The sequence below is a fragment of the Anomaloglossus baeobatrachus genome, chromosome 1 (genome assembly GCF_048569485.1).
Source record: "Anomaloglossus baeobatrachus isolate aAnoBae1 chromosome 1, aAnoBae1.hap1, whole genome shotgun sequence".
Taxonomy (NCBI): Eukaryota; Metazoa; Chordata; class Amphibia; order Anura; family Aromobatidae; genus Anomaloglossus; species Anomaloglossus baeobatrachus.
In genome coordinates this window covers 166,119,793-166,144,032 of record NC_134353.1, presented here as the reverse complement: position 1 = coordinate 166,144,032, position 24,240 = coordinate 166,119,793, and the positions used below count along the sequence as shown (strand labels likewise).

Here is a 24,240-nt window from a genome sequence, read left to right as displayed (position 1 = left end):
TAAACCCTTTTGGGTGCGTGGCATCTGGCTCATGGATCTATTGGAGCACCAGTTGGTTCAAGAGCCCCGCTTATCACCCCCACTCTGCAGAACCCCATCCCTAATTATTATCAGCTGGAGTTAGGCCATATTGTTATTTCCATGCTTCACAAAATGGCCAGGGACCAGTTACTCAACCATTGTCTTCCTAACTGTATTTGAGCAGAGTCAGTCAGTGCCAACATAAAGGAGGCCACATGGGCATTGCAAGATAGGCACCACGTAATCAGATTAACTATTGAAATGCTGTACTGGAAATCTTCCACTTGTCCTTGGATGGACGAAGGAATCCCCTCTTTATTCTGTTACAATACCAGCGGTTGAATCTGGGAAATGACGGGTGTTTCCTCACCTGTGGGCTTGTCAGACCTCACTTGTGCCAGAACAATCAGTCTTCTAGGTTTCTTTTGTCTTCAGTAATCAGTGAAGGCACCTGGAATCAGGGCCCCCAGAAAAGTCACCCCCTATATTGGCCAGTGGTGGTTCATTATTTAAGAGATTTTATCCTTTTCGTGAATGTGTAGACACAAACAGAACACATTGCATTGTCTCTTCTCTCTTTCTCCATTGGTTGTACCCTATTTGTTTCACTACCTTAGCTTTTCATACACACACTGATTCCTCATTCAGTTTTCTGGCGTAAAAACTGCTTGAAGTGTTACAAAATTTTGCAACCAAAAATATTTGTATTAGTGGTTGTGCTGCTACTCTTTGTATTTATTTGCTTCATTCAAGCTAGCCATGGCCAACCTCATCCGTGGAAACGAGTTGGAGCTGGCGGTATGTGTGGGCACAGTCATTGGCGAGGGTGCAACGCAGGCAACGCAATATGCGCTAGAGCTCCTTGCAAGAAAATGCATGACTGTAACCACATGGTATGTACCACAGATCATAGGCACTGTGCTTATATTGCTTATTTACCTGTATTTTCTTCTTAATGCCTCCTGGGCAGAAAGCATTGGGTCTTAGTTTAAAAAAAAACAACAGCAAATCTGTTAACTTAGAGATTGCAGTATAATGAGGGGCTCCTGATTATTTCTCAATTCAGTATGTAAGTGTCCTTTTACATATATTGTAAGGAGTAGATTGAAAAGTGAGATGATTTGTATAGAGAAAATTCTACTCTTTATTTTTTTAATCCACCCCTAATTTTGGTTTTAACAATCTGCATCCAAACAACATATGTGAAAGCACCATTATAGCAGCTTCATTCACATTTTTGGCAAGAAAAAATATTGCAATTTTTTTAAAGGTAATTTGTTAGAACGTTTTTGTTATGTAATCTGAAAACAGTATAATATAGGGACAGAGACCCTGATTCCAGCGATGTGTCACTTAGTTTAGTGGGTGCAGCAGTTATGATAGAATCAAAGTTTTATCTACTGTGGTTCTTGCATTTCTCTAAATGCTGAGCCATTTATAACTTCACCTACCCCACTAATTGTCAGCTTCTTGTGTATACTGTGCATAGGCAGAAAGAGCAGTCTCGTGGAAGTTCAGGTTCAGCTGGACTTCGGATAATGTTCAGTTCTGGACCCGGACTTGAAATGAACCCCAATGGAAGTCACTGAGCAGTTTGGTTCTCCGCTCACATGCAGCCAGCCACAAATAGAGCACTTCCAAAAGAGAGAGGGTAGGTTTTTTTCTTTTTTGCTTTGTACACACTACATTCAATAACACTGATTTCACCCTCAGTACGAGCCATTTAAGCACTTCAAGCAGCTCACACTGGGCCAAGCACTCTGTACCTGAGCACAGCAAGACTCGATTGAGTGGGGGTGATGCATAAAGCACCCAAATTTGAACACTGATTTTTTTGTAAAGTGTGTTTGGTAGGAACACCGAACTTTAAGTTCAGGTCCGATGATCAGTTGCAGAAAGCTATTTATCAGTGATGGAGGAGGGAGTATACAGCATACAGCAGTGACTAGGAGGCACCAGACACCTAGTTCTGTGGTGATAAACCCCTGCTGATAAAACACTGTTTTTATTGAAACAGCAGCACACAGTCCAGCAAGTGGTACATCGCTGGAATCAGAGATAGTAAGAATTTGCTCACAGATTCTCTTTAAGTCAAATTCTGTAGTGGAAATGTAAAGAAAGGACTTGAGGTATGTTCTCACTTAAGTTTATACATGGACAGGTGATACCAGAAGATTACATACACTATCTAAAAAGACACATCTGCATGTTTTTCTCACTATCGGACATAAAATCAGAATAAACCTTTCCCGTTTAAGGTCAATTATGAACCAAAATTATTTATATTTGCCAAATGCCAGAATAATGCGATAGAATGTTTTATTTATTAAATTTATTTAATAAATAAATTAAAAATGTTTTAAGACATTTGTATTACTTTTTGCAAAGCAAACGTTTACATACACTAAGTGTACTATGCCTTTAAACAATATGGGACAGCCCATATGATGATGTCATGTCTTTGGAAGCTTCTGATAGGTTTATTGGCAATATCTGAGTTAATTAGAGACACACCTGTGGATGTATTTTAATGCACACCTGAAACTCACTGCTTCAATATGTAGCATCATGGGAAAGTCAAAAGAAATCAGCCAAGATCTTAGGAATTTATTTCAAATATTCAAAGCAATGATGTAGTGTTTTGTGCATTTGGAATTAAAGGAGTACTCCCACCTCCAAGATCCTATCCCAATATGTAGTAGGTGTAATAATAATATTAGCAAATACCTCCAATTAGAAATGTAGTATAGTTCTCCTGATTAACCATGTCGCTAATGAAGGACCTTAGGTATCCACGGTTACGACCACACATATAGTCACAGTAAGGCTATGTGCGCACTAGGCGTTTCTTTCACGCTGCGTTTTTTGTGCGTTTTTGACGCAAAAAAACGCACCCGCGGCAAAAACGCATGCGTTTTTGCCGCGTTTTGGTGCGTTTTTTGCTGCGTTTTTGCTCACTGCGTTTTTAATCTGTGAACAATGCCATTAAAGATTGTTGGGGAAAAAAAAAGGTCTGATGTCATTTATGTTCTTCATTCTCCACTAGTGTATGCAGGAGAGCAGACAACAGCAGAACTAGTGTATGCAGGAGAGCAGACAACAGCTGCAGAACTACAAGGCTCAGCATCCTCCATCCAGAACTGTATGCAGGAGTTTTTTGCCTCAAAAAAAAAAATGACGTGGGCTTCGCCATATTTTTGTATGCTAGCCAGGTACAGCAGGCAGGTACGGGCTGCCCCCCCAACCCCCAGCTGCCTATTTGTACCCGACTGGGAACCAAAAATATAGGGAAGCCCTTTTTTTTTTTTAATTATTTCATAAATTTCATGAAATTATTTAAAAAAAATGACGTGGGCTTCGCCCAATTTTTGAGTCCAGTCTGGTACAACTAGGCAGCTGGGGATTGGAATCCGCAGTGCAGAGTGCCCAAGCTTTCTGGGCACCCCCGCTGCGAATTGCAGTCCGCAGCCACCCCAGAAAATGGCACTTTCATAGAAGCGCCATCTTCTGGCGCTGTATCCAACTCTTTCAGCTGCCCTGGTGATGGGTGGCTCGCTGGGTAATAATGGGGTTAGGGCTAGCTGTATATTATCAGCTGGCCCTAAGCCCGAAATTCATGGTGTCACACTAATATTAGGCATGGCCACCATGAATTTCTAGTGAAGATAAAAAAACACAACACGGGGCGTGGCCTGGCAATGGAGGAGTGAGGACACTGATCACTCTAGCTCCCGTGCCCGGAATGGCCCTAGACCCATGATAAAGCTACACACCCTGCTCCAAACACATTCAATGCCGGCCAGAAAGAAGAGGGATTACAGCAGAGCGAGGAGTGACCACCCGGTGCCTTCCCCTGCAAGTATTCAGAGATTTCTTAGGAGCTCGGGCCTGGCTACGTCGGACCCCAAAATGGCGACAGCGTCCTCTCCAGCTACAGCCCCTCCATCTACCAGCGGGGAGGAGACCCGACATACAGAACGGCCGCAGGCACCCGGGACCTCCGCAGTAGACATAGCCTCTCAGAGACCAAGCAGCGGTGAGCAGCAGCCCAGCCTCAGCAGAGAGACACAACAGGAGGGAAATCCCCTCTTACCTAAGATGGCCGCGCTGGACGGAGGTTCACTTCATCAGCCGATGGAGCAGGAGAACGGCAAACAGGACACACAGGACAGGGGTAAGATACAGGGAAAACCCCTGCTGCCTCAGCGATCGCAGTCCACACCAGCAGTAAAAGCAGCAGTTATGCCACTGCAGCCCCAGCAGCCAGAGCAGACATCCAGCTCCCCTGCCATAGCTCCTGCACCAACGGAGCTGGAGAGTGCTCCTGGTGCTCAGAATAAACACTCTGCTGCTGCCACCTATCTCACTGGCAATACACCTGGCCCTGCACTGTGTGACCCCTTGCTGGCTCCATACATGCAACACCCTGGACGGGTAACATTGGGACTTCCTCTTACACTGCCAGATATGTCAGGCAGTGCCTTATCACAAGAAACCCCTTCCTCCCCAGAAAGAGGCACAACTCCTGTTGCTCTCAGATCTCCTCCACACAGCCTCACAGATAGAGATGCACAAATGGATACTCAGGAGGACTGTGTATGGGATGACCTTAAGGCACGAATTAGATCCATACCAACTAGAGAAGAAATGGAAAACTACATAACTAGATTAGAGGCCTCATATAAAGCAGAGTCAGCGTCTATAAAAGGAGAGGTGCAACAGTTAAATGAACGCATGGCAACCTCTGAATCCTGCACGGCTTCTATCTCAACACAACTAGCTTCTCAAGCACAGGCCCTGTCTACGCAAGCTCTTCAGATTGAGCATTTGACAGGTCTGCTTGATGACTTAGAAAATAGGGGTAGGCGAAACAATATTAGGGTAAGAGGTATCCCTGAGTCCCTTGCCCCCCAAGATCTGGATGAATCTCTAAGGCGCCTATTCAACTCCATATTAGGCCTCCCACGAGACTCTCGTCTGGAACTGGATAGGGCACACAGATCCCTGGGCCCTAAACCAGTAGAAGGCTCCAACCCACGGGATGTCATTTGCAGAGTGCATAAATATAAAAAAAAAGAAGAGATCTTAAACAAGGCTCGACAGAAGGACCCCATTCTGTTTAAAAATACACCAGTCCAACTGTTGCCAGATTTATCCCGTCATACACTACAAAAACGCAAAGTCCTGAGACCCCTCCTGGATGCCCTCCGACAAAGGAATATCTTATACTCATGGGGATTTCCATTCAAACTACAGGTCCGACATGCTGGACTCCTACATGTGCTTCATTCTTTGAAAGATCTTCCAAGCTTCTGCACGGCCCTTGAGATACCTATTGTACACATTCCGGTTACAGACTGGCCTTATGTCCACGGTACCTTTGGGATGGAGGCTAATGTCCCCCTGCCACAACGGGATGGGGCACGTAGGAGGAATCGAGGCTCGCAGCGAAGAAGAGAAAAGGAGTCTATCCCTTTTGCCTCATCTGGAGACTCAGTTTATTGAGTTTATTGTTCCTTTCCCATACAGGCCTATGTCCGGCGCTTTGTGTGAAAAATGGTCTATAGAGATCCACGTAAAATGGCTTGGGGATAAAATATTGTCCTGATATATCTCATTATTTCACATGCCAGATAGTTATCCTGGGCTAAACATCCTTTAAAGGGATAAACGTTTTAATGTTTAGAGGTTTAAATGGTTACTAAGCTATTCAGGAATTGATGGAGCTAGGTGTGTTGCTGTTTTATTCAGATTTCAGTACTTTGTACAATTCTTAAACTGGGTCGTGGGTCGGTCCGGAAGGAGCAGACCTCCGTTGAAAGCCTACTTCCCACTGGGGGTCTACACACTGCGGGCAGGTGTAGATTATACTAACCCCCCGATTGTTGATTTACCTGTACTTTTCCTTTTTTGCGCCTTTTTTGTCTCTTGATAGACTATCCTATCTATCTTACACATCTTATCTTCTCTGAGGCCCCCCCCTTTTTTCCCTTTATTTATTTATTTATTTTTTTTTTCTTTTTCTTCTCTCTTCTCTCTCTTTTCTTTTTCTTTTTCTTTTCCTCTCCTCCTTCTCTCTCCCCGTTCTCTCCTTCCCCACTTCTTCTCTATCTTTGTCCACTTCTCTTTGTCTCCCTTCCCCTATCTTTCCCGGATCCCTTCACGCTCTCTGAAGCCCTTGGACCAACATGACCACCCTCAATTTTTGCTCTATTAACATACGGGGTTTTAATACTCCTCAAAAGCGCTCACAGGTCCTGTATTCTATGCACAAAAAAAAGGTTCAGATTCTTCTATTACAGGAGACGCATTTTAAGAAGGATCATGTACCCATACTACGAGATAGATTTTATCCAGTATGGTTTCACAGCGTTAACCCAGAGGCCAGATCTAAAGGAGTATCGATTGCACTTCATAAACACTTAGTGCACACCATAGTCGACTCCTGTATAGACGAGCAGGGTCGTTATATATTTCTTAAATTGAAGGTCGCAAATTCGACGTTTACAATCGCAAACTGGTACCTACCTAACACTAATCAGATCTCTACCTGTAGGGCCCTTCTGACGCAGTTATCTGATTTTGCAGAAGGGACATTGGTGGTTGGCGGTGACTTCAATTTTACTCTAGACCCAGCCATGGACTCCTCCTCTGGACGAGGCAGTGTCCGCACCAAGGAACTTAGTGCCCTAAAGCGGACTTTTCACGCCCTCCGACTGATTGATGTATGGAGAATCCTAAACCCTCAAGGTAAGGACTACACATATTATTCCCCACCACACAATTCATACAGCAGGATAGACCTTTTTCTGGTAAGCCACGGAGCATTGGCTTGGCATCCCATTACAGAGATAGGGGAAATTTTTTGGTCCGACCATGCCCCAGTCTACCTTTCCCTTCAGGTACCCTCCCTCTCCCAGCGCTCATGGACCTGGAGGTTAAACAACAATTTACTCAAAGACAATCTCTGCCTAACGGAGTTGAGAGATTCAATCGACTCCTTCACGCAAATCCATAGTTCTGACCCAACTTCTCAGCCTACCCAATGGGAGACCTTGAAGTGTGTCTTACGTGGAATACTGATTAAGCACGGCTCTAGGATCAAGAGGGAAAGAGCTAAAGAGATTGATAACTTGTTAACACAGATCCATGAGTTGGAAAATACACATAAACTGACACGTACCCCCACAGTTCTGGCTGACCTCGTCCTTAAACGAACTAACCTAAAAACCCTATTGGACCAGAAATTTCTCTACCATAAAGAGAGAGTCAAAAATTTTTATTATAATTCATCTGACAAATGTGGTCGTCCTTTGGCACGACTGCTGCATCCCCGGGCCAACACCTCATACATTCCATGTATCAACACCAAAGGAGACAAAACATATGATCCAACAGAGATCCTGGAGGTCTTTCGGTCCTACTACAAAGACCTATATAATATTAAAGGGCAGTATGCAGAGCTCCCACCCACTGACCTGGCAGACAAAATCGGGAGATATATACAAGAGACAGCCTTGCCCCCCCTAGATAGCAATGTTATAGAGATCCTGGAGGAGGATATATCAGAATCCGAAATCTGTAACGCAATTCAAATTACTCCTTCAGGTAAATCCCCTGGCCCTGACGGGTTCACCCCGGCTTTTTACAAATTGCTTAAGGACCAATTAGCCCCGATAATGGCCAAAACATTTAATTCTATTGATGAAGACATAAAGCTAACCCCCCAGTCTCTGGAAGCACACATTAGCGTGATCCCCAAACCGGGGAAAGACCCATTATTAGCTGCAAGCTATCGCCCTATCTCATTATTAAACGTGGATCTAAAACTCTACTCTAAGATTTTGGCTGATAGATTGTCCCCTTTTCTGCCCTCCGTTATTAACACAGACCAGGTGGGGTTTGTCAAGGGCCGCGAAGCAAGAGACAATACAATTAAAACTTTGTCTCTTATTGCTAAAGCTAAAAACAATTCGATCCCGCTGGGTCTCCTAGCCATCGATGCTGAGAAAGCCTTTGACAGAGTCCATTGGGGATTTCTGAGGGCAGCATTGGGTCAGTTGGGACTGGGACCCCGATTTATACAGAAAATTGGCGCTTTATATGATAACCCAACCGCTAAGGTCAGGGTTAATGGGGCTTTATCCTCCTCCTTCGCTGTACGAAACGGGACCAGACAAGGCTGCCCCTTATCCCCGCTTTTGTATGTAGTCATCATGGAACACTTAGCTAACGCTCTCAGGGGGAATAGTAATATCAAAGGACTCAAGATCGGGGATGCCCATCATAAAATTGCATTATATGCAGATGATCTCCTGTTATACATCTCTCAACCTCATATATCGATCCCGTCTATAATGATGGAATTTGAACGATTCGGCCTCCTTAGTAACTTTAAAGTTAATCTATCAAAATCAGAAGCCTTAAATATCTCTTTGACCCAAACTGAAGTTTCCCGGGCAATGTCTAACTTCCCATTCAAATGGAGACCTTCGGCCATTAAATATTTGGGTATTTCAATCCCAGCGGATCTCTCCAAACTATATACACTTAATCACTTACCACTACTAGAAGGTACAATCAAGAACTTAAAGTCTTACGGGGGACTGAAATTGTCTTGGATGGGCAGGATGAATGTAATTAAAATGGATATCCTGCCACGCTTTTTGTACTACTTTCAAACCATCCCCATTTCTCCTCCCAGTAGTTTTTTTCGTACCCTTCAATCTGCTATTATCCGATTCATATGGGGTAAAATTAAACCAAGAATCAACTTACGCACTCTTACCCTTCCAAGGGAGTGTGGAGGAGCAGGCCTTCCTAACTTCAGAGTCTACATGCAGGCTGCAGCCTTGACCCGTATATTAGACTGGCATTTCAACAGTGACTCTAAGCAATGGATACGGGTAGAGCAAGAAGGACTGGAGATTCCTCTCAAACACCTCCCGTGGATACCTCCTTCAGATCTTCCTAACGTGGGGATGCTTTCAAATTTTATCAAAGAAACGCTCAAAGTTAGTCACATAGTATCCAAAAAAATGTCGCCTTCACAGTCAGTTAGTCCCCTCGCTCCCTTATTCTACACTCCATCATTTCACCCTGGATATAAACAGAGAAGCTACTTCGGCTGGAGGGCGGAGGGAGACATCCGCTGGGGGCACATACTGATTGATGGTAAATTACCCTCATTCCAAACCTTTCGGACACTGCTTCCGTCTAGAGGTTCACAATGGTTGGAGTTTCTCCAACTACGGGCATTTGTCTCTCCGGGGAGAACAGTTGATCGAGTCCGAGGCACTTGTAGTGCCTTTGAGGAACTGTTTACTAAAAATAGCCCGCCTGAACACACAGTCTCCCTTCTGTACAATATTCTTATCAGAGTTGGGGTCTCAGGCAAACGAGGCTACCAATTGGCTTGGGAAAAGGAGCTGAAGCAACACTTCTCTCCCGATGAGTGGAAGAAATGTTTCTTATTTACTCATAAATTGTCAGTCCCGTGCTCTGCAGAGGAGAAAAATTTTAAGATTTTGACACGTTGGTACCAGTTTCCGTCTAAACTACATATTATATTCCCTTCAGTATCTGCGATGTGCTGGAGATGTGGGCAAGATGTCGGTACTATGACGCATATCTGGTGGGAGTGTGATGGAATAAAACAGTTTTGGGGAAAGGTTCTTGCTAATTATCAGCTTATAACTGGGAAAGCAGTGAATAACTGCCCCAAGATAGCCCTCCTCTCTATGTTACCACACTCAATCGCTTATCATAAGAGAGACATACTCCGCTTCTGCCTGGCGGCGGCGCGCTCCGTCATACCTAGGTACTGGAAGTCCTCCACGATCCCTCCTATCTCGGAGTGGTACTCTGAAATGGCAAACATATGTAGGATGGAGGAGCTCTCTGCCGACATTGCGGGCACTGGAGACAAATTTTGCAGGACCTGGGGAGAATGGATCCTATTTAAAGATTCTCCAGATTTTGTTAAACTGTTTTGATGGAGCCATAACATCTTATTAGATTGATGGAGTAAAGCTTGGTTAGGGTGAACCGGATGAGAATGTAGGATCACCTGATTCTCATACGATAGATAGTGCCCCTCCCCCACCCTAATAAAATCAAACTACCCACCATTTCCCTTGTGTGTCTGCCTTCGTCTTCCCAGCTTACTCACGCTGCTACCTACCTCTCCCCCACTTCCCCTTCTAATTCCCTCCCTTCTCCCCCCTTTCTTTCCTTTTTTTTTTTTTTTTTTTTTTTTTTTTCTCTTCTTTTCTTCTTCCCTCTCTCTCTCTTCTCTTCTCCTTCCCTTTTCCTGGGTTCTCGCTGGAATCCAAGTTGAAGAGGCTTATTGAGGATTATAGATGAAAAGTGCTCACTATTCGGTCAAATCGAGATCGAGACAGATTGAAAAAACATGATTTCTTTACTATGCAATTTATAAAAAGTTTGACATGTCAGTCATTCAGTTTCACATGCTGTTTATGTATAATATGATATGTTTACAATAAAAATAGATTGAACATAAAAAAACACAACACACAGAAAAATATTTTTATTAGAAATAAAACACAACAAAATTAGTGACGCCATCTTTATTGAAATAAAGAACCCCCCTCCGCAGTAATCCTGGGTCAAGGGTCCCGCGCCGTCCAATCCGGATCCAATATCATCTGATTGGTTTGCTGGAAGGCAAAGTGATCAGATGATGTGTCAGGTTCAAGTGCCTGAATCACATCACATATTAGCTGATTGTATAAAAGCAGTTTATACAATCAGCTGATGCATCAGTGAAAAAAAAAAATACACACGTCTGTGCTGACTCCTGTCCGATCGCTGCAGGAGCTACCGGTAATCAGCTGCTGAAGTCTCCTGACGGCATCAGCTGATAGTTTAAGCTGGCCGGGCGGTAAAAAGCCAGCGTCACCGCGAGACTTACGATCAGCTGATGCCTCAGGTAATCGCATCAGGTGATCACCTCCAGGTCCTGCAGCTACCGGACGTGCCCGGGAGACTGCACACAGCCGGAGCGGGGGTGGTGGTACCGGGAAGAGGAGCTGGAAGCGGACATGGCACCGGGAGTCTGCAGACAGGTGAGTATTATGACTTTTTTTTCTACTGTTCACGTTTGATTTCATAGCTTCCGCCACCTCCCAGGCGGGAGGTGGACGCAGCGGTGGCGATACCGGGAGGATTCACACTTCTATGTTTACCAACAGAAGGAATCCTCTTCCTGTACACGTCACTGTACTACCCACCCCTTGCGTCTATAGCTGCTATATTTGCAATTTGCATATTTCATTGCGTTTTTGAACATCTCATTGAACTCAATGGGTGAAAAACGCAGAAATAATTGACATGCTGCATTTTTGTGGTCACCACAAAAACGCAGCTACAAAAAACGCTGTGTGCGGACAGGATTTCTGAAAACCCATAGACATTGCTGGGGAAGCAAAGTCACAGCGTTTTCTGCACAAAAATGCGGTAAAAACGCAGCAAAAATGTCTAGTGCGCACAGGGCCTTAGTTAGTTGCTCTTGGTCATAACCATAGATACGTAAGGTCCTGCAATGCCCTGTACATGAGGTAAGGGACAGTGAATCAGTAATACTATACTACATTTCTAATTGGAGTTATTTGCTAATATACTGTAATTATTATTCCACCTATTATACAGTGCTGTGCAAATTATTTAGGAGAAAGCAAAAAACACATTTTTGAATATTTAATAATAAAATGTTATAATGCAGTGTAAAGCCCGCTTTACACGCTGCAATGTATCTTATCTTGTAAGTTACATTGCAGTGTGTGACAGGTACGTGCGATTGCGATTGAACGTTAAAACGTTCCTCGCATACACATCGTACCTTTCTCTAGAATTGCACGTCAGATTGTTCATCGTACCCGGGGTAGCACACATTGCAGTGTGTGACACCCCGGGAACGATGAACAGATCTTACCAACATCCTGCGGCTCCCGGCCAGCAATGCGGAAGGAGGGAGGTGGGCGGGATGTTTACATCCCGCTCAGCTCCGCCCCTCCGCTTCTATTGGCCGGCTGCCGCGTGACGTCGATGTGACGCCGAACGTCCCTCCCACTCCAGGAAGTGGACGTTCGACGCCCACATCGAGGTCGTATAGACCGGTAAGTACGTGTGACGGGGGTTACTCGTATGTGCGGCACATTCAACAAATTGAACGTGCCGCACATACGATGGGGGCGTTGCAAATCGCATACGATATCGTATGCGAAATTGCAACGTGTAAAGCAGGCTTTACATACCATTTTTAGTTCCAAACACGTCCTCCTTTAGCAGATATGAGATTTTCAATGAGTTTTGGCATTGATTCTACCAAGTTGTTGCATAAATTATCAGTTCTTGGTGTCGTTTTCCTTTTTCTTCCACGTTTCCCTTTTTAAAGCAGTTAAAACTGGTTTGAATCACTGACTGGTAACCAACTTACGATTTTACTTAAAAAATGCTTTGTCCCAATTAATTTGCACAGCACTGTACATTAGGATAGGATCTTGGAGATGAGAATACCCCTTTAAGCCTGAAGTAGATAGATATAGATAGACAGACAGATAGATAGATACAAAAGTGCAAAAAAGATACATGTAAAGTCCTAGAAATGCAAACTCACTATACAACTACATGCCATGTGTGGACTATGTTATATGTATGATTGCTTCCTATCACACTTTGTAATATTCTATCTTTCCTCCAGCTTTCCATCACCAGGATACAGGTATACACATTGTCACTTCTACTACATCTGCTACTGAACCATAAAGCCAGGGCTACACAGGCACATGTGAAGCGACACTGAAATCTCTGTGCCACATTGCAGCATCACATCTTCTGATTCCTATGGTGCCTATGACAGTCGCAATTTTAATTTTCTGGAGATGTCACACAGGCGTCACTTGCTGTAGACTTCTATACAAACCACATGTACCTGTCACTAGCACACAACTTAGATGTGATTTGACTTTTTTATTACAGAAAAATCACAGTTTTGGAAAAGGCACCGACACATTGCACAGATGTTTTCGATAGCGCAACACGTTGTCCTGTAGCCGCAGTCTAATACATGTAGTGTAGATGAGGCCAGGCCCATAACCAGCTCATGTATCATGGTCTTCATGTTCATTAATCTCCAAATAACAATCCTGCCAATCGCACTTAGGCCAGCTTCTCAAGTCCATGGTTCATGGTCCTGTGGAGACAGCTATTTCCAGCCTGGCAATACAGATCTGTGAACGGACTATGAAGGCCCTTGTTCTGTTAGGTTCTTCCAAATGGGTCTCTTTGTCCTCATCACATTAAGTATATTTCTTCTTTTGTACCACCGTATCGGTTCGGTAAATATTGTCACACACCTCTCCTATACACTGGTTGTCTCCCTCTGCGAGTGCTCCTGAGCTCACTGTAAGAGAGCCACCACCAGCCAACTCTGGAAGCAGCTTATCCTGGAAGAAACAAAGAATCGGGAGTCCAAAATCAGCTTTTTTGGATCCTTATCTTCCCCGACTATCATGTCTGGGGCCCTCATACACATTAGATTGTTGGCTAAACACATTATCGGCAGGTGCATCTGACTCTAGTCTAATGGGGGCCTTAATGTTGTTGTGGCCATGATGCAGTTTTTTCCCACACTAGTGGTACAAATGTATCTGTTTGCCACGATTTTCTAAAAATATTGCAGGAAGAGAAAAAGGCAATGCAGTCATGAAGGTGGATGTCGCCTGTAAAAGCGGTTCACCAGATTTTTCTGCCCCATGTGAGGGAAGCACAAAGTAGAGATGGAGACTGTGATTCCTAATTATATTTTTTCCTGCCTTTCATGAAATCCCTGTATATCTGCTGCAGTGCCAGCTAAGTATAGAGAAATCCTATATACGTGGCTCCCAGCACTTACCACACAGTTTTTGCAGGTAGGTTGGCAGATGGTAGCTCGTAAATTTGAGGACTTTTACTTTGGCTTTTGCTGCAGCAAATTAACAGAGGTTTTATGATGGCAAGAAAAAGGCCACACTGTTAAATATGGGGGTCTGTCTGTATGTTAAGTTGCTCTCAGGTAGGGCAGCATAGATGTAGGAACAGGTTTTCTTTTAAAAGATGTATTCACAAGTTTGAAAGGGGATAACTTCCGGGACGCTGGGGTCCAACTGCTGGAACACCCACAGATTCAGAGAACCAGGGCTCAGAACAGGTCCGGGTGACTGGAGTTGCGGTTGATTATGCACATTGCAACTCCACTCATTTGTAAAGGAACACTCAGGGATTGCTGAGAGCTGCACTCGACTGATCTTCAGCACTCCCATAAGAATGAATATAATGGCAGTGCACAAGATTTACCTCCCCTCCATTCATGTTGGGGTCTTCAGAGCCCTACTTCCCACGATCGATAGGGGCTCAGCAGTTGGACCTCTAGTGTTCGGGAAGATATAAATAGGGGACAACTTTCAAACTTAAGAATACCCCTTTAATGGTAGTAAATGGTTGTTTCATCAGTCTTAATATTAAAAGTGAACATTTCCAGTGTGGATTTAGAGTTTAGTCGAATGAGGATTCCCTGAAATTACCACATTGTCAGTTTATTATTTAAAGAGTGTATCAGTATAAAATGACTGTTCAAACAAAGCACAGCACTTAGAGGATCCTTGGTGTGGCCAAGCAGTTCAGTACAAATTGTCCCCTATTTGTTTTCCATTTATCTCTGACTTCCTCTTCCTTCATTGAAGGAGACAAAGGAGGTTGGAGATAGATGGAAATAAAGTAGGTGGGAAGGCGCATTGAACTGCTCGGCCAGGCCAAAGCTGCAGTGATTACCCATCCACGGTTTGAACAATCATTTTGTGCAGATAAACTCCCTTTAAAGGGAACCTGTCAGCACCATCTTGTAATTTAAAGTAAAGAATTGGCTGTAATACAGGTTAAACTGATACCTTTTTGGTTCTTCTTTAATCAGCATTTGAAGTTTTCTCCCGGTCTGTGATTTTCTGGCCACTCTATCTCTAGTCTATGAATGCCCTGGCTCATCTGCTTCATATCTTAGCAGTGACCAGTCATTCAAAGACCGTAGGCAGACACAGGGTCGGGGAATCATAGACAGAGAGACCTATTTAGTAGAAAACTACAAATGCTGATTTCAGAACAACAAAGCGGATTTCATCACCAAATCTATCAATGTAATTAATATTACAGCCATGTCTTTACTTTACATTGCAAAATCTTGTGGACAGGTTCTCTGTAAATAATCTCGGAAACAGCCACAAAAAGAAGTCTCCAGGATCAGGGAGAACACTTCCTAAGGATTCCTCCAGATCCATTATGTTGTTTAAGTCATCATTAAAGGAGGTCTGCAACCAGCTTTTTGGTATTTAATCTGAGAGTAGTATAATGTAGGGGCCAAGACCCTGATCCCAGGCATTTATCCCTTATTAGGCTGTCTGCTGTAGTTTCAATACAATCAGTGTTTTATTAGTAGAACATTATCACTACAGGACAGGTCTCACTGCTGGTCAATTAGGCTAATCTGTATAACTCTGCCCCCACCACTGATTGGCAGCTTTCTGACAATGCACAATGTACACAGGTAGCTGCCACAAGAATGTTGGCGGGGTTATACACAGCTCAGTATTCTGACCACTACTTCATTTACAGCAGGGAAAACAGGGATTCTAACCAAACTGCACCAAGCAGGCCAGTAAGTGGTACATCACTGGAATCAGGATCAATGTCTCTACATCATGCTGTTCTTAGATTACATAGCAAACACCTGCTGACAGATTCCCTTTAAGAATTCACAGCACATGGCCATTCTTTTCTATTGACATCATATAAATGTGTATAGTCCATTAATAATTACTAATTAAGAACTAAATATTGAAGTCATTGTGATTACAGTATTTACCTTGTCTTCATATTATACAATTGTGATGGTTTTGGAGTGTGTTTTGTACAGATAGCACCTGTGTATTGCATGTTTTTTTTTTCTTTCGGCATGGATACTTGTTTCTCTTTCCCAATATATTCTATTACAGTAATCACTTTCATACATTGAAAAGCTCAGGATTTATATTGTTTAATTTTTTTATTACAGTTATATGAAAAAGTTTGGTCACCCCTATTAATGTTAACCTTTTTTCTTTATAACACTTTGGGTTTTTGCAACAGCTATTTCAGTTTCATATATCTAATAACTGATGGACTGAGTAAGATTTCTGGATTGAAATGAGGTTTATTGTACTAACAGAAAATGTGCAATCCGCAATTAAACAAAATTTGACCGCACCCTTATCAATGTCTTGATTTGAACACTCCTAACTACTTTTTACTGACTTACTAAACCACTAAATTGGTTTTGTAACCTCTTTGAGCTTTGAACTTCATAGGCAGGCGTATCCAAGCATGAGAAAAGGTATTTAAGGTGGCCACTTGCAAGTTGTTCTCCTATTTGAATCTCCCATGAAGAGTGGCATCATGGGCTCCTCAAAACAACTCTCAAATGATCTGAAAACAAAGATTATTCAACATAGTTGTTCAGGGGAAGGATACAAAAAGTTTTCTTAGAGATTTAAACTGTCAGTTTCCACTGTGAGGAACATAGTAAGGAAATGGAAGAACACAGGTACAGTTCTTGTAAAGCCCAGAAGGGGCAGGCCAAGAAAAATATCAGAAAGGCAGAGAAGAAGAATGGTGAGAACAGTAAAGGACAATCCACAGACCACCTCCAAAGACCTGCAGCTTCATCTTGCTGCAGATGGTGTCAATGTGCATCGGTCAACAATACAGCGTACATTGCACAAGGAGAAGCTGTATGGGAGAGTGATGCGAAAATAGCCGTTTCTGCAAGCACGCCACAAACAGAGTCACCTGAGGTATGCAAAAGCACATTTGGACAAGCCAGTTACATTTTGGAAGAAGGTCCTGTGGACTGATGAAACAAAGATTGAGTTGTTTGGTCATACAAAAAGGCGTTATGCATGGAGGCAAAAAAACACGGCATTCCAAGAAAAGCACTTGCTACCCACAGTAAAATTTGGTGGAGGTTCCATCATGCTTTGGGGCTGTGTGGCCAATGCCGGCATCGGGAATCTTGTTAAAGTTGAGGGTCGCATGTGTGTTTCAATATTTTTATTACATAACATAACATAACATAACAGTCATAGAATTTCAAACACTCTTATGTAAGTATATCCAAAAGTAGATAAGTAATCATAAAGATGTTTAACCATTGAAATTTAAGGGGGAGGAGGATATTGGAAGGGAGGGAGGAAAAATAAGGAAAAAGGCTTTTATTGGGGGAATTTTGGAAATATATAGGGAAAACCACAGGGGGAGGGAAATTGGAGAACATACAGGATTAAACTATTTACAAAAATCGTATCAGACTAGTGAATATTGTAGACTTGCAGATGTTGACACCCATAACATTTGCTATTATTTACATTATTATTGGACTCTGTGAAGATATATTTAAATGCAATAACAAGCAAAGAATGAAAAAGAGAAGAGAGAGAAAAATAAAGATAAAGAAAAAAGGGGGGAAGGGGTTCATTCCATTTACATTGAGGCATTACTGATGTTTGTAGGCCATAGACTCCATCTTTTGTAGTATGAACTGAAAAGATTATTGTATATTGCATACTTTCTCTCATATTCTTGGTGTTTATTCATTAGCTTAATTATTTCCGAGGTGGTAGGAATAACATTACTTCTCCAGTTTACTGTTAACAGTTGCTTAATAATCAGAAATATATGTATAAATATGGGAACCAAGGCAGGGTCAGTGTCCTCCAAATCTAGGGACAGAAGGGCCATTTGTGGGGAGACTGTAACCTTTGAAGTAGATATTCGATTCAAGAGGTTGTTGATCTCTGACCACATGTTTCCAATTTTAGGACATTCCCATAGGATATGCAATAGGCTACCCTTATGTCCACATCCTCTCCAACAATCAGGAGAGTTTGATTTATCAAATTTGTTTAAACGGACCGGAGTAAGATACCATCTTGATAAAGTTTTATAAAAGGTTTCTTGTAAGATAGTGGAGATGGTGGAGGAATACGTAGCTTTTAGGCAGTTTTGCCATTTCTCATCAGAGAAACACATCTTTAAATCCTTCTCCCATCTTTCCATGTAGGTTTGCTTACAAAATATATAGTCATCATTTAAGAATCTATATATGTTACTAGTACTCCAGACGCTTTGTTTCTCTAAGTTGCAGAATAGGATACTAATAAAGTCCGGGAGAGGATAGTTAGTGCTTAGGATTTTCCGGAGGGAGGTCCTCAGAGAAATTAGGAACTTAAAGTCAGAGTCAGGTATATCATATCTTATTTTAATGTCTAAGAATGAGATGAAATCTCTGCCATTGTGTATGTCTTTTATTAGTTTTAGACCCAAAGTATTCCATGTTTCAGGAATGGTCTCATTTGTCATTAAGGCAAGGAATTTTAGGGGGAAATTACTGATTTGTTCAAATTTGGTTAATTTGGATTTTTGCTTGTTAAAGTTTTTCCAGATTGATAAAGTGGATGCAATTGTAGGGGAGTTTGGGAGAGGTAGCTTAGGGTTCAGGATATGAAGTAGGATAAGGGATCGCAGGGAAGAGTAGTTATTGAGGGATAATTCCAAATCGAGCCATGGGAGGGTGTGAATGTTTAGAATCCAATTTATACTCTGTTTGATGATATTAGTCTTATAGTAACATAATATGTTGGGTAAGCTGAACCCACCTCTTCTTTTGTGTTTTGTCAGTGTATTCTTGGCAATTCTTGGCTTTTTCTTGTCCCAGATGAACTCATTCAAGTGACTTTGTAGTTTGTATAGATAATTTAATGGGATTAAGAGGGGTATCGTTCTAAAGTAGTATAAAATCTTAGGTAATATAATCATTTTGTATGCCATAATTTTTCCCAACCAACTTATATTGTTCTTGGGCATTTCTGTAATCTTTCTTTGAGTAATCTTAATTAGGTCCTCCATATTTGTTTCCACTAAAGAATCCAGGTTATTGGTAATTTTGATCCCTAAATAGGCAAATGAGTTTTCTTCCCAAGTAAAAGAGGAAACTTTTTTAATGAGACTAATAGTACTAGTTTTAAGGAAAAAGGGAAGAAGTTTAGATTTATTGTTGTTTAATTTATAATAGGAAGCCTTTGAATAGTCATTCAGAATTTTTTGGGCTTCTATGATAGAGTTTAGGGGGTCTGAGAGGGAAAGAATAATGTCATCCGCAAAAAGTCCAATTTTATGATGGCGGTTACTTGTTTTTATACCTAAAATGTTGGAATTGTTTCTGATTAACTCTGCAAGGGGTTCTATAGCCAGAACGAAAAGGAGGGGAGAAAGGGGGCATCCTTGTCTAGTACCATTTGTAATTGGGAAGGGCTTTGATAAGTGATTATTGGTGTATATTTTTGCAGTGGGATTAGAATAGAGGGCCAAAATGGTTTTAACAATTTTTTTGTCGAATCCAAATTTAAATAAAGCCAATTCCAAATATTTCCAATTGATTCGATCAAAAGCCTTCTCTGCATCCAATGCCAACAGCAGAGAAGGGATTTTTCTATTGTTGATATGAGAGACTAGATTTATTACTCTCCTTGTACCATCAGAAGTTTGTCGGTTTTCCACGAATCCCATCTGGTCATTATTGACAATATCAGGAAGTATTTTTTTTAACCTGTCCGCGATCAACTTGGCATAGATTTTTACATCAGTATTTATCAAGGATATAGGCCTGTAGTTGCTTACGAGGTCTTCATTTCCCTTCGATTTTGGGATTATAATAATTGTAGCTTCTAACATTTCTTTAGGAAATGTTCCTGTGTCAGCGGCTTTATTAAAAATATTGACCAGATAGGGGGATAGAACATGTTGAAAAGCTTTATAGTAGTCATTGGTAAACCCATCTGGCCCCGGTGATTTTTTGGATTTTAAGTTTGATATTGTTCTAATAATTTCTGTATCCGTAAATGGGGAGTTAAGAGTGTCTAGTTGTTGTTTGGAAATTTTGGGAAGTTGAATTCTGTCTAGGAAACTATTAATGGTCGTGTCATCTGGTTGGGAAATTGATGGGTCATTTTTTAGGTTATATAGTTTGATGTAATAGTTGGCGAAAGTTTCAGCAATTTCCTTTGGATGATATGCAAAGGAGCTGTCGGGTTTTGCAACTTTATGAATCCTTTTCCGGATTCTGGCTTGTTTGACTCTTTGCGCCATCAGTCTACTGGGTTTATTGATAGAGGTGTAAAAATTGAAATGCATATTGTGGGAATATTGTTCAAAATCTTTCAATAGTTCAGATTTTAATTCAGCTCTAAGAGTTAAGATTTCCCTGTGGATTGTTGTGGATGGAGAGACAAGTTTTTGTTGAGCTTCTTCCTTCTGTCTGATCATATTTTGTATTGCTGTAACTTTTTCCCTTTGACGTTTTTTATGCTGCGAGGATAATTGGATGAGGCTCCCGCGAATTACCGCTTTATGAGCATTCCATATTACAAAAGGGCACATATTTTCAGTGGAATTTTCATCAAAATATAATTTAATTGACTTTTCAATGTCTTTTTTATATGTTGGGGAGTTTAAGAGGAAAGAGTTACATTTCCATAAAAAATTGTTTGAAGAGAGAGTATTGAGGCATACAACGCATATTATTGGCGAATGATCCGAAAAAGTTTTGGGTAAAATTTCAATTTTTTTTATTTTAGAGATTGTGAATGAGTCCGTTAGTATTAGGTCAATCCGGGAAAATGTGTTGTAGATGTCAGAATAATACGTGAATTCTTTTGATGTAGAGTTTATACATCTAAAGGCATCAAGAAGTTCCTGTCTTTGTAACCAATGTTTCAGACAGTGCTTCTTGTGTCTTGCCTGAGCTGTTGAATCAAGTTCATTGTCTGGGACAAGATTGAAATCACCCAAGAGTATAAAGGCCCTGTCACACTAAACAACATCGCTAGCAACATCGCTGGTAACGAACAACTTTTGTGAAGTTGCTAGCGATGTTGCTGTGTGTGACATCCAGCAACAACCTGGCCCCTGCTGTGAGGTCGTTGGTTGTTGCTGAATGTCCTGGGCCATTTTTTAGTTGTTGCTGTCCCGCTGTGAAGCACAGATCGCTGTGTGTGACAGCGAGACAGCAACAACTAATGTGCAGTGAGCAGGGAGCCAGCTTCTGCTGAGGCTGGTAACTAATGTAAACATCGGGTAACCAAGAAGCCCTGTCCTTGGTTACCCGATATTTACCTTTGATACCAGCCTCCTCCGCTCTCACTGCCTGTGCTGCCGGCTCCAGCTCTGTGCACATGTAGCTGCAGCACACATCAGGTAATTAACCCGATGTGTGCTGTAACTAGGAGAGCAAGGAGCCAGCACTAAGCAGTGTGCGCTGCTCCCTGCTCTGTGCACATTTAGCTGCAGCACACATCAGGCAATTAACCCGATGTGTGCTGTAACTAGGAGAGCAAGGAGCCAGCGCTAAGCATTGTGCGCTGCTCCCTGCTCTGTGCACATTTAGCTGCAGCACACATCTGGTTAATTAACCTGATGTGTGCTGTAACTAGGAGACTGGGGGCTGGTCACTGGTTGCTGGTGAGCTCACCAGCAACTCGTGTAGCCACGCTCCAGCGATCCCTGCCAGGTCAGGTTGCTGGTGGGATCGCTGGAGCGTCGCAGTGTGACAGCTCACCAGCAACCTCCTAGCAACTTACCAGCGATCCCTATCGTTGTTGGGATCGCTGGTAAGTTGCTTAGTGTGACTGGACCTTAAGATCGCCTTGTTTGACCTCCTGGACCAACTCGAATAGTTTATCCAGAAAGCCAATTTGGGCGTGGTTGGGAGCATACACATTAACTATAGTGCAGGGATGATTATTTACTAAACAGGTAATGACAATATACCTACCTTCCTTGTCTTTGTTCTCAGTAAGAAGCTTAAAGGACACTGTATCTTTAACCAATATCATTACTCCTGCTCTTTTTCCAACACTTAGTGAGGAGAGAATGTGTGGAAAGTTTTTATTAACGAATTTTGGATGGTCGTCTCTAGTGAATTTCACCTCTTGTAGGCATGCTATATCTGCTTTAGAGTTTCTTAGTTCTTTCCAGGTCAGATATCGTTTTCGTTGAGGGTCGCATGGATTCAACTCAGTATCAGCAGATTCTTGACAATAATGTGCAAGAATCAGTGACGAAGTTGAAGTTACGCAGGGGATGGATATTCCAGCAAGACAATGATCCAAAACACCGCTCCAAATCTACTCAGGCATTCATGCAGAGGAACAATTACAATGTTCTGGAATGGCCATCCCAGTCCCCAGACCTGAATATCATTGAACATCTGTGGGATGATTTGAAGCGTGCTGTCCATGCTCGGCGTCCATCAAACTTAACTGAACTGGAATTGTTTTGTAAACAGGAATGGTCAAATATACCTTCATCTAGAATCCAGGAACTCATTAAAAGCTACAGGAAGCAACTAGGGGCTGTTATTTTTGCAAAAGGAGGATCTACAAAATATTAATGTCACTTTTATGTTGAGGTGCCCATACTTTTGCACCGGTCAAATTTTGTTTAAATGCGGATTGCACATTTTCTATTAGTACAATAAACCTCATTTCAATCCAGAAATATTACTCAGTCCATCAGTTATTAGACATATGAAACTGAAATAGCTGTTGCAAAAACCGCAAATTGTTATAAAGAAAAAAGGTTAACATTAATAGGGGTGCCCAAACTTTTTCATATGACTGTATATACCAGACATCCGTGTCAAACAGATCTGAATGTATACAGTAGGTTTGCATAATGTTGTTAAAAAAAAGGAAAATTGCTTCACTTGTCCTTGCCGTGATCCATTAGATGATCAGTAAATATATCAATGTTTATACCCGTTATACACCCAGTAACAGAGCATACAGTCAATATATTGCAGGAAAGGATAAACAATTGACAATTAATGTGCAGCATAGCTGTGGGGTATATCTCAGCAGCCATCTGTATATAGCGGTGGTGGCTAATGCTCGGCTGATAACACCTATGTGAGCAGAATGTTTATATTACAGGGACCTGGCGACAGATCTCCTCAGAATGATACCTGACAATGATCTCTTCCTAGTCAAGCTGTGCACGTTTTACCCAGGCTGCAGTGCAGAGATTAATGACCTACATAGCAAAGTACGTTCCAGAATCCTGCCTGATATTATCTGATAAGTATTTCATGAATGCGACTTACTGCATGCAGGCAATCACTATGTCTATATATGATTTAGGCCATCTCACTGGGCATTGCAATTCTAAAAGGTAAAGGGGCTGTCCGTTACTTGGGTATTCCCTTCTCAATGTTTTCCCCAGTAAAATAATACCACTCATACTCTCCTTCTGTGCTGGTGCTGTGCCAGCGGTGTCGGCATTGGTTCTCCTGGGGCTTTCATGACATTATGTCACACGATCCCTGCACCCATTCAGCAGCCTTTTCACTCTCCCCTCCTTCTGATGGTATTGACATCCGGAGGGAGTGTGCGAGCAGCAGCTCTCAATTCCTCCGGATGTCTGATTTGTTCAAATGAGGAGAGATTGAAGCCAGCACTGAGCAGCCGCAGCGATCACGTGATGTAACAACTTCACGTGAGCCCCGGAGCTTTTTGAGTTATTAATATGGGTAGACAGGTTGTATTCAGCTGAAATTAGTCATACCTGTGTGCCTCCTGGGTGATGGATTGTTCAGTATAAATTATCTGTTATAGCTTTGATTTTCCAGGCTACGGGCATACGCTGCCTGTAAGATAAGATTGCTTCCGGTATGCATTATACAAGATTTCTCATCCTTAGTGTCCCTGTGACGTGAGGTGCACAGGCGTAAATCCTGCGCCTACACATTCTGCCTGTCGTCTCTCCCTTGCACTGACTTATGAAACTTAGGAAACCATAAGTGTTTGTCTGCAGGCGGGAAGTAAGGAAGTGGGGAATTCACCTTTAGGGGTACTTTGCACGCTGCGACATCGCAAGCTGATGCTGCGATGCCAAGCACAATAGTCCCCGCCCCCGTTGCAGCTGCGATTTCCTTGTGATAGCTGCCATAGCGAACATTATCGCTACGGCAGCTTCACATGGACTCACCTGTCCTGGCCTGGGACGTTGCTCTGGCCGGCGACCCGCCTCCTTATTAAGCCTAGCCATAGCCTGAAAGATAACAGCTGTAAAAGGTGA

General features: G+C 42.3%; 1 protein-coding gene across 1 annotated transcript in view; it reads left to right on the top strand.

Annotated features, from left to right (window-relative positions):
- WDR17 (WD repeat domain 17) overlaps positions 1 to 24,240 on the top strand; it is a 148,783-nt gene that overhangs the window by 104,197 nt on the left and 20,346 nt on the right. The window contains 3 exon segments of the mRNA XM_075347191.1: positions 775 to 914; positions 12,746 to 12,766; positions 23,097 to 23,208. Coding sequence (XP_075203306.1) covers positions 775 to 914; positions 12,746 to 12,766; positions 23,097 to 23,208 — 273 coding nt within the window.